General features: G+C 37.6%; 1 protein-coding gene across 2 annotated transcripts in view; it reads right to left on the reverse strand.

Moving 5' to 3' along the window:
* Positions 1-569: 569 nt before the first annotated feature.
* The window catches only part of GPM6A (glycoprotein M6A), a 249,101-nt gene continuing 234,942 nt past the window's right edge, over positions 570-14,728 (reverse strand). For both annotated transcript variants that reach the window (XM_079908933.1, XM_079908934.1), the window contains exons 4-7: positions 11,157-11,310; positions 7,081-7,157; positions 6,481-6,546; positions 570-3,576 (exon numbers count right to left, since the gene is read on the reverse strand). In XM_079908933.1, coding sequence (XP_079765059.1) covers positions 3,424-3,576; positions 6,481-6,546; positions 7,081-7,157; positions 11,157-11,310 — 450 coding nt within the window. In that variant the 3' untranslated portion in view covers positions 570-3,423. The remainder of the gene's footprint in view (positions 3,577-6,480; positions 6,547-7,080; positions 7,158-11,156; positions 11,311-14,728) is intronic.

Raw genomic sequence — 14,728 nt, forward strand, 5'->3', positions numbered from 1 at the left:
AAACAGGCAAAATTCACTTTTGAGAGAAGAAAACTCAAGGTCCCGGGCTTATTTAAGCTAGGCGAAAGGTGTTTACATTTGAGCTAGCAGCATTTTATACAGACTTGCCTCCACTGAATTCATATGATCTGTCATCTAAAAACCTTGCAGAAAATGCAATAGAATGTTTCTTCAAGGTATGATAGTTTAATTCAAATTTTATCCTGTCCAGCATATCTCAGCTATCAGGTAGCTTAAATGAAATATACTTTAAAATGATTGTTTCTGTTTTGTCTAAAAGGCAAAAATAAGACAAATAAAACAAAAAGTCAAGTTTACTTGATCTTTGAGTGACTAAATCAGAATCTGTTAATACCTAAGTTTTAACATGAAGAAGTAAACTGACTAACCCCAAGTTGCGGCGGGCCAAGACACGTTTATGCTCAAAATGAGTAATTTCCTTAGCTTCAACATCAGCTTTACAATTCTCAAAAGGATTATATGTCAATTATATCCCAATAAAGCTAGGGGGAAAAGAGTTCCCAAAAGGAAATTACTCACTTTAAAGATAAATGTGTATTTTTACAAAGAGAAATGGATTTCTAAGTTGTCAAAGATTACAGTTATCTTATGATGATCAGTTTTGGAAAAGCACATATTCTGAAATTCTTGTTCATGTTGATATTCTTTAACATATCATTCTTTATTCTCTCGTTGCTATGCTAAGAATTTCATAAACACTGGAAGGAATAAGAATTATCATTTCATAAGATTTGGCTAGGGGTAATTTTTGTGTCGTCTTCAAAGTGACTTTTTAAAACATAAGACATTTTCCTCAGATCTACTTATAATTATTGTAGATATCAGCAACCTAAGTCTATGAAATTTCCAAGTCGTCATTTATAATAATACAAAAATAACTGAAGGCTAATATAATTCCTTAGGCCTTATAAAAATTAAGTTTTTTTAGATAATTATTTTATTATTTTAAAATTGCCATTACTTCTGGTTTGGCCAGAAGGAATTACATCCAAAACAAACAAAAACTCTGGAAAAAAAATTTTTTTTTCATTCCATTGCTCTCACCTTGAAATTTTGAAGCCAACCAAGAATCATTTTTCTTTCTGAATTGCACTAGTCTTTTTAGTTTCTCTGTTAGTTTACGAAGCACTAAAGAAAACACAAAACAGTAAACATTAGGCAAGGAAATAGCATAAACTGGGAATCGTTACCATCTGCTAAATGAAATGACCTCCACAGTCTCCATTCCACCCTCTCCCCACTCAGCATCCCCATGGTATGGTCCATGCACAGAATTTTCATTGCATTTTGAAGTATCAGGTCAGCTCAACCGAGGCAATAAGCATCTGAAAGAAATAGCGTCTACTGCATTGGAAAGAATGCACACACATAAGAAAGAGGAATAAACAAAACAAGAAAGAAAAAAAACAAAAAAGAAACACTGCAGAAACTAATAATAAGTACACAAAGTACACAAGTGTATTTATTACATTTTGCAAGCACTTTGTTCTACATTTCAAAAACGCCACCATCAAGCTGTTGGCACATTTATGTACAAAACAGATTAATTGTAATGCCTGCTACAAAGCACTCTTTGTGAAAATACAAACTCTAATACCAGAAAAAAAAAAAGCGCCAAAAACATCAACATCATTACATAAGTTTAAAAGACAGTTTTAAAAATCATCACAAACTATTAAGACACAGAACCGAAACACTACAATATAGAATTTAAAGAAGCCCATTAATACTTTTGCTGAATATCTGTAATACTGCATGTATCAGAAAAATGTTGAACCAGTAAGATAATCTAAGTGTAAAAAAAAAAAGAAGCAAAACCCCAAATTAATTAAATAATACTACAGAATGCATAATCATGCCACAGATAAGCTAGTAATACCCCCCTTCCTACTACAAGAACTTGTAAAATTATGGATGATGCATGACTAGTCATTGTACAAAGATTGTTTCACTCAATAAATTTTATTAGAAATGCACTTACACTGAGAAAAGATTTCACAATGGTCAAATCAGTGCACAATACTACCTAGTTTTTACACTGACAGCAAAGTCTCGTCAGGCTATATCATTTTAAAAGACACTTTACAGCATTCTTGTAGCATTAGAAATAACCGAAAGAAGAGTTAAGGTTAAAACAAACACCAAATTTGGTCCAATAATACTGATTGCTTTTTTTTTATTCTTTTGATATAGGTACGTCTTATAAATGAATACGAATGAACATTTGGTTAAAATGACTTACTGGAAATAAAAACACAAATATATCACTACACTTCAAAAGGATACATTGTATAGTGGCCTCTGACCACACTTTAAAAAACACTACAGGTAAACCGACATAGATTGGAAGGCTGCAAGCAAAGCTACTGTATTAATGGAAACCTTTTCAAATATATCATACACAATTTGAGGGATAGTTTACAGAGGTGCAATCCATTAAAATTTTTTAAAGTAGGTAAAACAACTTCAGAGGGGTTAGTGTGCTTATTTTTAATACACCATCTTCATAAAGGTAATTAATGTCCCACATTAACATATTAAAAGTTCCAATCCAGCCACTGCTTAAATCACAAAGAGATCATTTGCCAATAGTCCACAGTAGTTATTTCTGTTAAAACAGTCTCTATACTAAACTTTAAAAGGTAAGCCTGGTGTCACAATCTTAAAAAGGTAAGTAGCCATGCATAAGCATCATTGTTTCTACATGCTCACGACAGAAACATGAGTCATCAGAGAGTAATGCCTTTTAAGTACATCAAGAAAAAATACAATGTTAACAAAGATAAGAAGCACTTTTTTTTTTAAACCTACTCTTACAAATTTAGAAATTGCACCTTAGATTGATGAAAACATTAACCAGGGCCTATAGCAACGTGGCCACTGATCTTCAGACAAGATTTGCATGTTTCGGGTCATCATGATATCATCTCTGTCTATCGTTCATAATGTACAATGGTCCCTTTGAAGGTTACCTGTAGTTAAACTAGTTACCGAAATCAAAACTAAAAAGTATAAAAAGCTATTTTTCTTTTCAAAACATAAGAAATAATGCAAAAGGTATAATGTATAACACATGGAAGTGGTTAAAAATCAAAGAAATCTCTGCATTTGACAATGTTAGTCTCTTTGATCTTACAGAATTATTAAATGAGTTTGAGAAATTTAAAAAAGAAAAAAAAAGGCTGGATAGGAGCTTGTAGGAGAGCTCTGATTACACCAATTTAACAAATTAGGAAATTAAGTGCTAAACAACAAAGAACTGTATTCAGGTGATTCATAAGTCACCCTCCATATCATTGATGAGAAGCACTTTCATTTTCTTTTTCAAAAGGTTGGATGGTTGGATGGCCCTTAGATAATCACCAATGCATTTGAATGGTGGAAAGGAGGGGAAGGCGCTGTTTATGTGTATGCGTTGAGCCGCTCTTTGGAGCGAGTAGAGTGGATGTCATGAAGTTCCTGTTCCTCCTTCGACTTGATGTCCTCATACTTCTGCATCCGGCAGGCATCTTTCACATAAGCCCAGTTGGCAGACAGAACCATAAGGTAGTGGACCTAATCAAAGACAAAGATAATTTATACTGAAGTCTGTTCTGTGTCTTCATTACACCTTGCTATCAGGAAAGAAATATTCTAATTATATACTTATATAGAATATGTTCATTAACAAAATGGAATGAAGATTTCTGCTGTAACACAAAGAATATAAATACAATATATTCCTTCCTCAATCCTCCAACTATGACACTGTCTTCTCAGCTCCCTTTTTTCAGTATCTTTCTTCTCTTTCAACTCCGAAGTACCCAAGGGTCTTAATTCAATATTTTTAATCTTTATGTGATGTTTCCTGTCCTTCTGTCCTCATTTACTCAAACCCAGACTATACATTTCATGTTTATGTATTTATGTTTTCTAATCCACTGTGGGAAACAGTCTCACATACAGTGGAGTCCAGTGAACTTGAATTAATGAGATGATATATTGCCCACAGTGCAACGGGAAGAGGGCTCATGGAAACCCCAAAATAAACCTGTAGATTTAATTAACAAGTTACTTTTCCATACAGTGAATTTTGCACAATGAATTTTATGTTGCCAACTGCAAGAAAGCAAGCACTGTGTCATACGAATCATGAATATTTATACACGTTCATAATAGCTAGAATAGTGCCCTGTTCAAAAAGGAAGCTCCTGATTTTTCCTGAATAGACTGACCAATGAGATCACTTATTTGTTTTTCTTTCTTTCCCTTCCTCGTAGTCTATGAGAGAGAAAAAGTAGTTTTCGAAATGGTGAATTTTGATGGACGAATAGGAAAAAGAAACTAAGTTGTCAGGTATATACTTTCTCTGAGCTTTAAAGGGTACGCTTTTTTTTTTTTTTTCGGTACACGGGCCTCTCACGGTTGTGGCCTCTCCCATTGCGGAGCACAGGCTCCGGACGCGCAGGCTCAATGGCCATGGCTCACGGGCCCAGCCATTCCGCGGCATGTGGGATCTTCCTGGACCGGGGCATGAACCCGTGTCCCCTGCATCATCGGCAGGCGGACTCTCAACCACTGCACCACCAGGGAAACCCCTAAAGGGTAGGCATTATTTTTATCCATAATTTAGTAAAATAGAACACTAAAATTTTTTATGGAAGTATACTTCATATTCTATATTATGTACAGTATAGTGATCCACAATTGTTAAAGGTTTTATTCCATTTATAGTTATTATAAATTTGGCTATATTCCCTGTGTTATACAATATATCCTTGTAGCTTATTTTATACATAATAGTTTGTACCTCTATTTTTTTTTTTTTTTTTTGCGGTATGCGGGCCTCTCACTGTTGTGGCCTCTCCCGTTGCAGAGCACAGGCTCCAGACGCGCAGGCTCAGCGGCTATGGCTCACGGGCCCAGCCACTCCGCGGCATGTGGGATCTTCCTGGACCGGGGCACGAACGGGTGTCCCCTGCATCGGCAGGCGGACTCTCAACCACTGCGCCACCAGGGAAGCCCAGTTTGTACCTCTTAATCTCCTACCCCTATGTTTCCCCTCCTCCCTTCCCTCTCCCCACTGGTAACTGCTGGTTTGTTTTCTATATCTGTGAGTCTGTTTCTTTTTTGCTATATTCACTAGTTTGTTGTACTTTTTAGATTCCACATATAAGTGATATCATTCAGTGGTTGTCTTTCTCTGACTGACTTATTTCACTTAGCATAATGCCCTTCAGGTCCATCCATGTTGCTGCAAATGGCAAGATTTCCTTCTTTTTCATGGCTGAGTAGTATTCCATTATATATATATATGTATCACATCTTCTTTAACCACTCATCTGTTGATGGACCCTTAGGTTTCTTCCATGTCTTGGCAATTGTAAATAATTCTTCTATGAACACTGGGGTATGTATCTTTTTGAACTAGTGTTGTTTTTTTTTCTGGATATATACCCAGGAGTAGAGCTCCGGGGTCATATGGTAGTTCTATTTTTGAAGAACGTTAAAGTTTTGATTAGTCAAAACAGGAGGTAGGCTGGTTCTAGAAAAGTAGGGATGGACATAAAGAATCCAAGGTCAATTCTAAATGGTGACTACTGTAGTATGTTAAGGCAGTCAATGGACAGCAGAAAGAAATTAACAAAACAATTTTGACACAATGATACAGGAAAGAGATGTATACCAATAAGAAAATGAATAAGAATTAACTCATCATTTTTGCGTATTGAACTGGCTATACCATGGGTGAGTTTACTGGGCACCTTCTAGAGCTCTATGCTACTTATATTCTAGGACACAAGGACTGAGGACCTGGGCTGCAAAAGCTCTGACTGATGTGCAGAGTACATTGTTCATTGTTGCCACTTGGCATTCCCTTGAACAAACCGGAATTCACGGTGAGTTACAAAGAAGGGACGGTGTCTAGCACATTGTAGGTCCTCAAAACTCAGTAAAAGCCTGACTTTCAGGACTCGTTCTTAATATTTCTGAAGAAAGTTAGATACAGAAGACACGACACGAGACTACCAAGGTTTATGTGGGGAGAAATAAATGAATCCTTTTTTCCTAAGTGACTCAGTGTGGCTTTTATATGTTCTGATTTAAGGAGGAAAAAAGGATAATATAAGTCAAGGAATTGATTAAATTACTTGACTATCCCACTGATACATACTTATATGCTAAAGAAATGATTTTTTATGTTAATAGTAGACTCGTATCTAAAATGCTACTTATTTTGGTTAGTGTTACCAATATTATGGAGTGTCTGAATTCTTCAACTGATTACCAAATATTAGCTCTATTGTAATGATAGTCCTTCTTTAGGTTAAGCCTTGTTTTTCACTTATTTATTTGCCCATTCTCCTCCACCCTTTTTTTTACTTATATTAAAATACATATGATTTGTATAGACTTCAGACATTAGAGGTAAATTATCGTCTCTACAGGCAAAGTGCAACACCAAGCTTGAGGTCTTACCATAGCGATGACTGCAGCCCCAGCTCCGGCAAGGGCCACGATGAACAAGTGGAAGGTCATGTTCAGCTGCAAAGGAAACCACAGAGAAACAGAATGAACATCAGGGTTACAACAGAAGAGAGATAAGGATGCCTGCTGCCTTACAAATAAGAACTCTGTTCACCTTTAACAGAAGTGCACCTGTGACAAATCACTTCACCAAAAACATTATTACAGTATCTTTTCTCCTGCAAGTTATTTAAATCTTTGCAACTGCACCATTTTAATGTAATTTCATTTTAAAGATGAAATCATGATTAATAATGATGGTTTCCAGTAACAGTATAACCACAGAAGGCTATGTTATATCCTTTAAAATATAACTTTATGATTTTTCAACTTTCATTAAAATGACAGTTTCTAGAAAAAAAATTATAATTTTTATCGAAATATGCAGAGTATCTCATATTTATTTTCTAGTCCCTCTGCACAATATCACTGGATGTGACCTTGCCTCTGAAAGAAAGAGGGGGAAACTCAATGTCGATTTAATTATATATTCCTCAAATAACGAAATGAACCTCAAATTCTGACAAAATTAAAGGCTGTGAAAACACTCACCTCAGTGGATTCACACATCCTCAGGAAATTCTCCGAGACAGTGCAAATTTTCTTTTCCTCTCCAATTGTCACAATCCCTGCAACATGGAGAAAATTACAGTTTAACATTATAAATGTCTTCAAGATCCCAGAGAGAGAAAAAGAAACTTGAGCTGATAAAATCTAAGCAAGTTTCATTTTGTTATATTGTAACAAAAATTGTTACAAGCTTTCATTGCTTGACAATAATTATGAAAAAACTGAATGAAAGATCAAGACTATTTAGGCCTCAAGCAATTAAAAACATTTTCAATCTGAATTCAATGGAATCTAGCCACCAGAATCTTCATATTCAATTGTAGCTACTTCATTGGTTTGGTCCATTAATGTCATGGTGTAGGCATCAGGGCTTCCCTGGTGGCGCAGTGGCAGGGAGTCAGCCTGCCGATGCAGGGGACATGGGTTCGTGCCCCCGTCCGGGAGGACCCCACATGCCGCGGAGCGGCTGGGCCCGTGAGCCATGGCCGCTGAGCCTGCGCGTCCGGAGCCTGTGCTCCGCAACGGGAGAGGCCACAACAGTGAGAGGCCCGCGTACCGCAAATAAATAAATAAAAGTGTTCTGCTGGTACAAAGCCTCTGTTAGTCTATAAAACGTATTGCCCAAAGGAGCAGTTTTTCTCTGCTAATTCTGAAAACAGCGCTATTAGTAAGGGGACATAAAAAGCTGCCATTTCACTACTATTTACCCTTGCTCCAGTTGGTTTATGGACCGACTGCATCAGCATCTCCTGGGGAGCGATCACAGATCTGTATCTCTGGACTCCACCACAGGACTGTTAAATCAGAATCTGTGACTGTTTGCCAGGAGTACTGCATTTTTAACAAGCACACAGGTGATACGCTGCCACAGTCCTCATGTTAGAGAAGGGATCAAGTTCATCCTAAAATGGGTCTTTGATTTTGTTTGGAGAACTACTGAAGTGTTAAACACAGATATACATGAGCAGAAAAATTCACCAGTTCTGGGCAAACTAATACCTAAGCGTTGAGCACTTGCTGCATAATAATATATGCACATATTATTGAGTTTTAATATGTACGTATATACACACCTTCTTAGCTTTGAGGTGCACCATCCCCTGTCCATCTCTGTGGAGCTGCTACCGTCCTGCTTTGCCAAGAGTTTGGGCAATTATTTCACTTAAAAAAAAACCTACCTGCAGTACCTCGAATGTAGAGATCCCTCTCTGCGACCTTCCCTTTTTGCCAAGACAGCTCTAAGAGGGGGTAAAAAAGAACCTCCAGAAGATGTGACTAGTGAACCATCATTAGTGAGAAAGCTTCCCAGGAAAGGCCATCTTCCTCCATGTTGATCTATTACAGATTTCATTCATTCACGTGGAATACCTTGGCTGCGCGTACATTTCCTCACCCGTTTCTTTATTCACATTCACAGCAAAACTTCCAGGAAGTGTTGCCTTTGCTCAGTCTGCAATTTCTTTCTTTCCATTTCTGCTTAAACCCTTTCTAGTCAAATTCACCCCAATCCTCCATGGAAATTTTTCTTATAGAGCTCACCCATACCCTCCAAATGGTGAAAGCGGAAGACGAATTCTCGGTTCTCCTTGTACTTGCCAGTCCGCAGAACTGGAGGCAGGTGATGACTTCCGCGTCCTTCATGGTGTCTTCTCTTGGGTTCAAACTCTACAGTCTCTTGTTTTTGCCTTTCTGCTCTCATCGGCTTCTCCCTCTCAGCATCTCTGTCTGGTTCCTCCTCTCCGCTAGGACCCCTTTCATTGGTGCTTCCCAGTGTTCAGTCCTCAGTCATCTGTCTCCTTTGCTGATCTCATCCTGTCTCAGAGCTTTTAAAGACTTCAAACATTATCAAGACTCCTAAATCCATATAGCCAGGCCCATACTACTCTCCTGAAATTGACACCCATATATCCAATTTCCTACTTGACAACTCTGTTGAGATGTCTAATAAGCATCTAAAAATTAACATTGTCAAAACTGAACTTTTGATCTTCTCCCTCACCTGCCCCACTCCTGAGTAAGCTCTTCTGGTTGGCTTTCCCATCTCATCTCATAGCTAATCCATCTTGCCAGTTGCTCAATCAAAAAATGAATTCTTTCTTGAATCTTCTTTTTCTCTCAACCCCACATACAATCTATCAGGACATTCTGTTGTCTCTGTCTGTACCCATCATAATCCACATTTTGGGGAGTGAACGTTCTTTTCTATTCTGATGCCCCTTGTTTATAACTTGATTGTATATGAACATTCAGCATTCCTGTTAAGGACCTATTATCTGGAGGGTAAATAAGTGCTATCCAGGCGGTAGATTCTGTGTTAAGAGCAAACAGAAAGCCTTTAAGGCTGATGTAAAAGGTTTCATGACATCTGAAAAGTGCCTTCCCTTCCATGTCACAAAGAAAAGCTAAACTTGCGTAAATCCTGGTAACTGTGTTGTAAACAGTGCTAAGGTTCAAAGAGCAGCTTTAATCATAGTCATGCTTTACACTTACTGGAATTAGGTCCCGTATAATATCTGAGACATACTGGACTAAAAAAAATATTGCTTGTTTATTTCAAACTCAAACTTAACTGGGAGTCCTGTAATCTACCTGGCAACCCTCTCTGTGACACTAGTCACATCTTTTCCAATCTTAAGTTTTCAGATCAGCAGAATTAAAGGAAGACATTGGAGTATGTGGGGTGGTGGTTACTGAAGTCAGGGCCGTGGTTTTCCAAGCAGGTATTTTCCAGTGACCTGCATCCAGCAGCTGGGGCCGACGTTTCCTTTTCCTGTGTTTACGTGGGACGTGATTCTGAAGTTAAAACCTCCCCAGTGGAAGAGCTGTCCACATTCCCTCCATCATCTTCTTGCCAAGAACCTCATGCACAGAGCAGATCATCCTGCTTTTCATTCGGGCCAGACAATGGGGGCTGGGGACTCCTTCTGACAAGAGGGTGGGCAGGCCACACTTTTGGAACACACGGCTAGCTGGGGATAGACTAGTTCTATCTGTACCCTACAATCTGTCTACAGTATAACCTTAGAGCCACAGGCTGGCACATACCATCTACTGAAATGTTTCCCACTTGCCTGAAGTATGAGGAAACCCCCATTAGAGAAAAACATTTAGAATGTTCTTTAGACTTTAATAGCTGTGTTGTGAAAAAAAGTCCCTTTGAGCCTGTGAATTTGCATATCTTTTATAAATTCTGTAGCCCCCATGTTTTTACAAATGATGGGATAGAATTCTAAACAGGTTAGGTGAGATTAGACTCTATACATTCATAGTTCAGTACTTGTTTTGACAGGAGAGGCAGTTAACTTCTAGCTAAGAACAGACTGAAGCTAGTTGGGGGTGAATCCTGGCTCTGTCACTTACTAGCTGTATCGCCTTGGGCAGGTAATTGAATCTCCTGGTTCCTCAATTTTGTCATTTATAAAGAGGATAACAGTGTCTGCCATATTTAATTATTGTAAGAATGAAAACATGTCAACATATACAAAACATTCAGAATAGGGTCTACACGTTGTAAGTCCCTATCTACATAAGAAAGTATTATTATGATGTGAGGTTTTAGGCCTAAATAAAAATAACCAAAGAGGACTACTGATTTATTTAACATTTTTTGATTTTGTTATTATGAAATGCTCAGGTGTTTTGTTTTGTTTTTTGCCCTATTTCAGAAGACGAGGAAGTACATATTTCTTAGATGACCTTCATAGCAGACTTCACAGATTGTATAGTTTATCATGAGAGAATGAAAATACTATGCAAACATCACACTGAGTAGGAAAAGTTCACAGGAATCACGACAGGAAAATCAAAATGATAACTTGCCAACACCAGGAAACACAACCTGACAGCCTGTTCACATACACATGCTTGCGGGTTCATGTTGTGAAATCAACTTCCAGTCACTCTGAAATGCCTACTTGTTTCCGAAAGAATGACTTAAACGTGAAGACTCTGATACATCTGTCTCTTTGATAGAAGAGGCAATGATGGCTCCACAGTGATTTACACTATTTTAGAGGCAGTTATTTGGGAGAAACCACATGAGCCAGAGATCCACCTACCAAACTGACGAAGGTCCAGGCAGAGATTCGCTCCCTCCACTAAGGTGGTGTTTCGGCAGATGGTCCACAGGTTGAAGTACATGTAAACTGGCAGCGAGGTGAACGCCGTGACTCCGAGCCAGGCCAGCATGAAAAGGTATGTCAGCATAATAAACTGCAAGAGAGAAGTCGAGACAGAAAACACATCATCTACCGGAAAAGAAGAATTTTATGCTTAACTTACACAGCTCAATATCAAAGGTCTGAATGATTACAACCCAGGTAGGCACTGCAACCTGGGAAGCTGAGAGATGGTGAATATCATGGGGAATGGGAAGAAACCTGCCAGAAAACTGAGCTTCTGATGTGCAAAGGAAGAGACCATCGAGCTGCATCTTGATGCCTGTTTCGTTCATGTATTTATCTTAAAGATCTCACCGCACATTTTTTAAACTTTAGAAAACATTAACTGGTAAATTCACAGGGGATTCTGCACAGTGAGTTAAAACCTTGTCAATAACTTTATGTTACAACTAAATGGGCACGATTTTATATCATAAATATTTAAGCTACTTAATTGTGTTTACATTTAACATTCTAGATATGATGATTCACAAGTCATTTTAGTATATAATATTAGTGTGTATTTCTATTCCTTTTTAATGGCTTCTGTAAACTTTAAATCTCAGTCTTCTTTCATGCATATTAATTTTACCTCTGATTGACTGATTGATTGACTGACCAAACATTGATTGATATGCCACTCACTTACAGTGTCCCCAGCCTAACTGTCACATTTATTTAGCAATAACAGGGGCCTTAGAGCACATTGATTAAAGGCACAGACTCCTGGGCTGGAACGAGTCTAGGCTGCTCTTTATGTCTCTGTGTCTGCCTCTGCAAGAGAATACCTCCTAAATTGATCTACAATTACAATCACAATTGTAATCTACAATTACAATCACTGCAGGATTGTAGAGAGGCTGGAATGAGATGATATGGGAAAGGCATTCAGCATCGAATCTGGCACATAAGAAGCCCAGACAAAGTATTAGCTAGTTTTTATTCTAGATAGTATTACTGTGGTTACTATTACTACCATCAAATATATATATCTGCCTGAATGATAGGACTCTACGCAATAAGGAAATTAGGCTTCGTTTCACGTTTGGAGAAAATAAAAAGAATGAGGACTTCTTCAGTCTGGGAAAGTTATTCAAAGAGGGCTCCCACTCAAGGAGAAAGACTCTAGAAAGTTTGGAAACCACCCCAAAACTGAAGAAATCTTGTTAATGGAACGCCTTGGAGTGGAAAAAGCCCTGTTTATTAACATTTTCATTATTCACAATTGTAGCTCTCCAGGCTAATCGACAGTCTCGGGAACAATGAACATGATATGGCCACTCCAGACCCAGTTCTCTGGAGGGAGCTAGTAACTCGGAACCCACGGGACAGTAATCAGTGTGCTTTTGGCTTCGTCCTCTCTATCTTGTTTTTCTTTCTGTCCCACGGGATTTTTCAAAAGCTTCTTTTGAAGGTGCTATTCACTGCAGGATGGGACTTAGCATTCAATAGGTTTAGACTCAAAGCGGCGTGGAGCCCTCTGAAACATGGTGCTGCTGCTACTCGACAAGGCAATGAAAGGAGTGACTCTTAAACCACAGTTCTGACTCCTATTTGCCATAATGTTATGGCACGGCAGTAAAGCTGAACGTTACAGAGTAAATCTTTGCTGTGAGAAAATGTTTTTCATGACGACTAGTGCATAACTTTTGTTCTAAGACACAGCAGACTTTACTTTTGAATTGGAGTACCTAGCAGTTACATTTCAGGGGGCAGCAGTTCACGGTCACTAAAGTATCCAAATTAAAGATGCTAAAAATATAAGTCTATCTTCCTATTTTATGTTTCGCTTAGAGTCTGATACTTACTGACGAATTACTTAAATTGATCAAGTGTGATTCCAGGTAAAAATTTTCTGTATGTAATAAAATATCTCATGATTATCATAAATTATTTCTAGCTTTGCACTAGAAATGTGACAGATATGCATTCTGCTGTCTGAGCATTAAATAAATAAATAAGCTACTTTGTTTAAAAAATGAGGTATAATTGATACATAATATTATATTAGTTTCAGGTGTATGACATAATGATTGGATATTTGTATATATTGTGAAACGATCACCTCAATAAGTCTAGTTAACATCTGTCACCAGACATAGTTATGAATTTTTGTGGGTGTGTGATGAGAATTTTTAAGATCTCCTCTTTTAGCAACTTTCAAATATATAATACTGCATTATTAACTATAACCACCATGCTGTACATGACATCCCCAGGACTTACTTATTTCATCACTGGAAGTTTGTACCTTTTGACCCCCTTCACCCATTTTGACCACTACCTCTGGCCACCATCAGTCTGTTCTCTGTATCTTCAATAAGCTACTCTTATTAGAACAATCTCTGAGCATTTGAAAAATTCTTCTGATTTTGAAAATCTTATTTTTTCCTTTATTAACATCTATTCAGATGAAACACTTTCTGAAATTTAACTCTGCAATATCTGTTTGGGGAGTTTAGTGAAAACAAACAAATAAAAACTGGAAGAAATAAAATAACCCTGGACTTGACATCAGAGGACTGGATCACTGACATCTCACTTAAGGCTCAGAGTCACCTCCTCATTCACAAACTGGAAATTAGCAGACCTCTCTCACAGGGCTCAGATATGAAATCACTTAACAGTAAACACGGTCCACGGTAAATCTTACTTAGGAAGAAATCCCAAGAGAGGAAGTTGTTTGATTCAGCAAAAAATTATTTTTCATTTCTAAAGGTGAGGTATGGACAGACTAACCTACTTACGTTGCATTTGGTGTTTATTGCCTTGAACAGCAAGGAATTTTACTTTCTAAATTCAACAGCTGTGGCCCTGTTTATAAGAAAGGAGGGAGGGATGGGTCTTGTGGAAGTTTGACATATAAAGTAGACTCAGTGGCTTTTCTTATTTCAGCCATTGTTTAATATATCACTCACATATTAAAATGCTGACCATTTCCTCCTAATTCACAAAGAAAAAAAATCTCAGTAAAATTTCCTTGGTTTGGTTTAGATTAGTTAACTTGTTGATCTGCGATGGTAAAAAAAGCCACCATTAAATGATAGGGACTGAGTGCCAGATTCATAATTAGTATCCAGCAATCTCATTATCACATCATTATTTGAGTACCGTTTCATCAGAACATGCAAATGACTTTCACAATAGCATCTTCTTGTTATCCTATTTCTTGTTTTGTTTTTGTTTTTACTCAAAATACATTTGTTGATGGTTAGTATTAAATTCAACAAAATTGCTGCGAATTACTTCTTAGTGGCTTAAAATTTTAAAAGAAACATGTAATTATTGCTTTGATCTCAACCTGGATATTCTAATCATTGTTAGAAATTTAGACGGGAGGTTGAAACATAGAACTGCGGCAGACAAGGTTTTTATAACCTTTGAAAGAAGGCTAAAATAGATGATTAATCCTTGCTTACGTAGCTATTGAGATTACAGTGTATTTAACTGGAGAATGACTTGTAAAAGGT

Source organism: Stenella coeruleoalba (assembly GCF_951394435.1).
Source record: "Stenella coeruleoalba genome assembly, chromosome: 21".
NCBI lineage: Eukaryota > Metazoa > Chordata > Mammalia > Artiodactyla > Delphinidae > Stenella > Stenella coeruleoalba.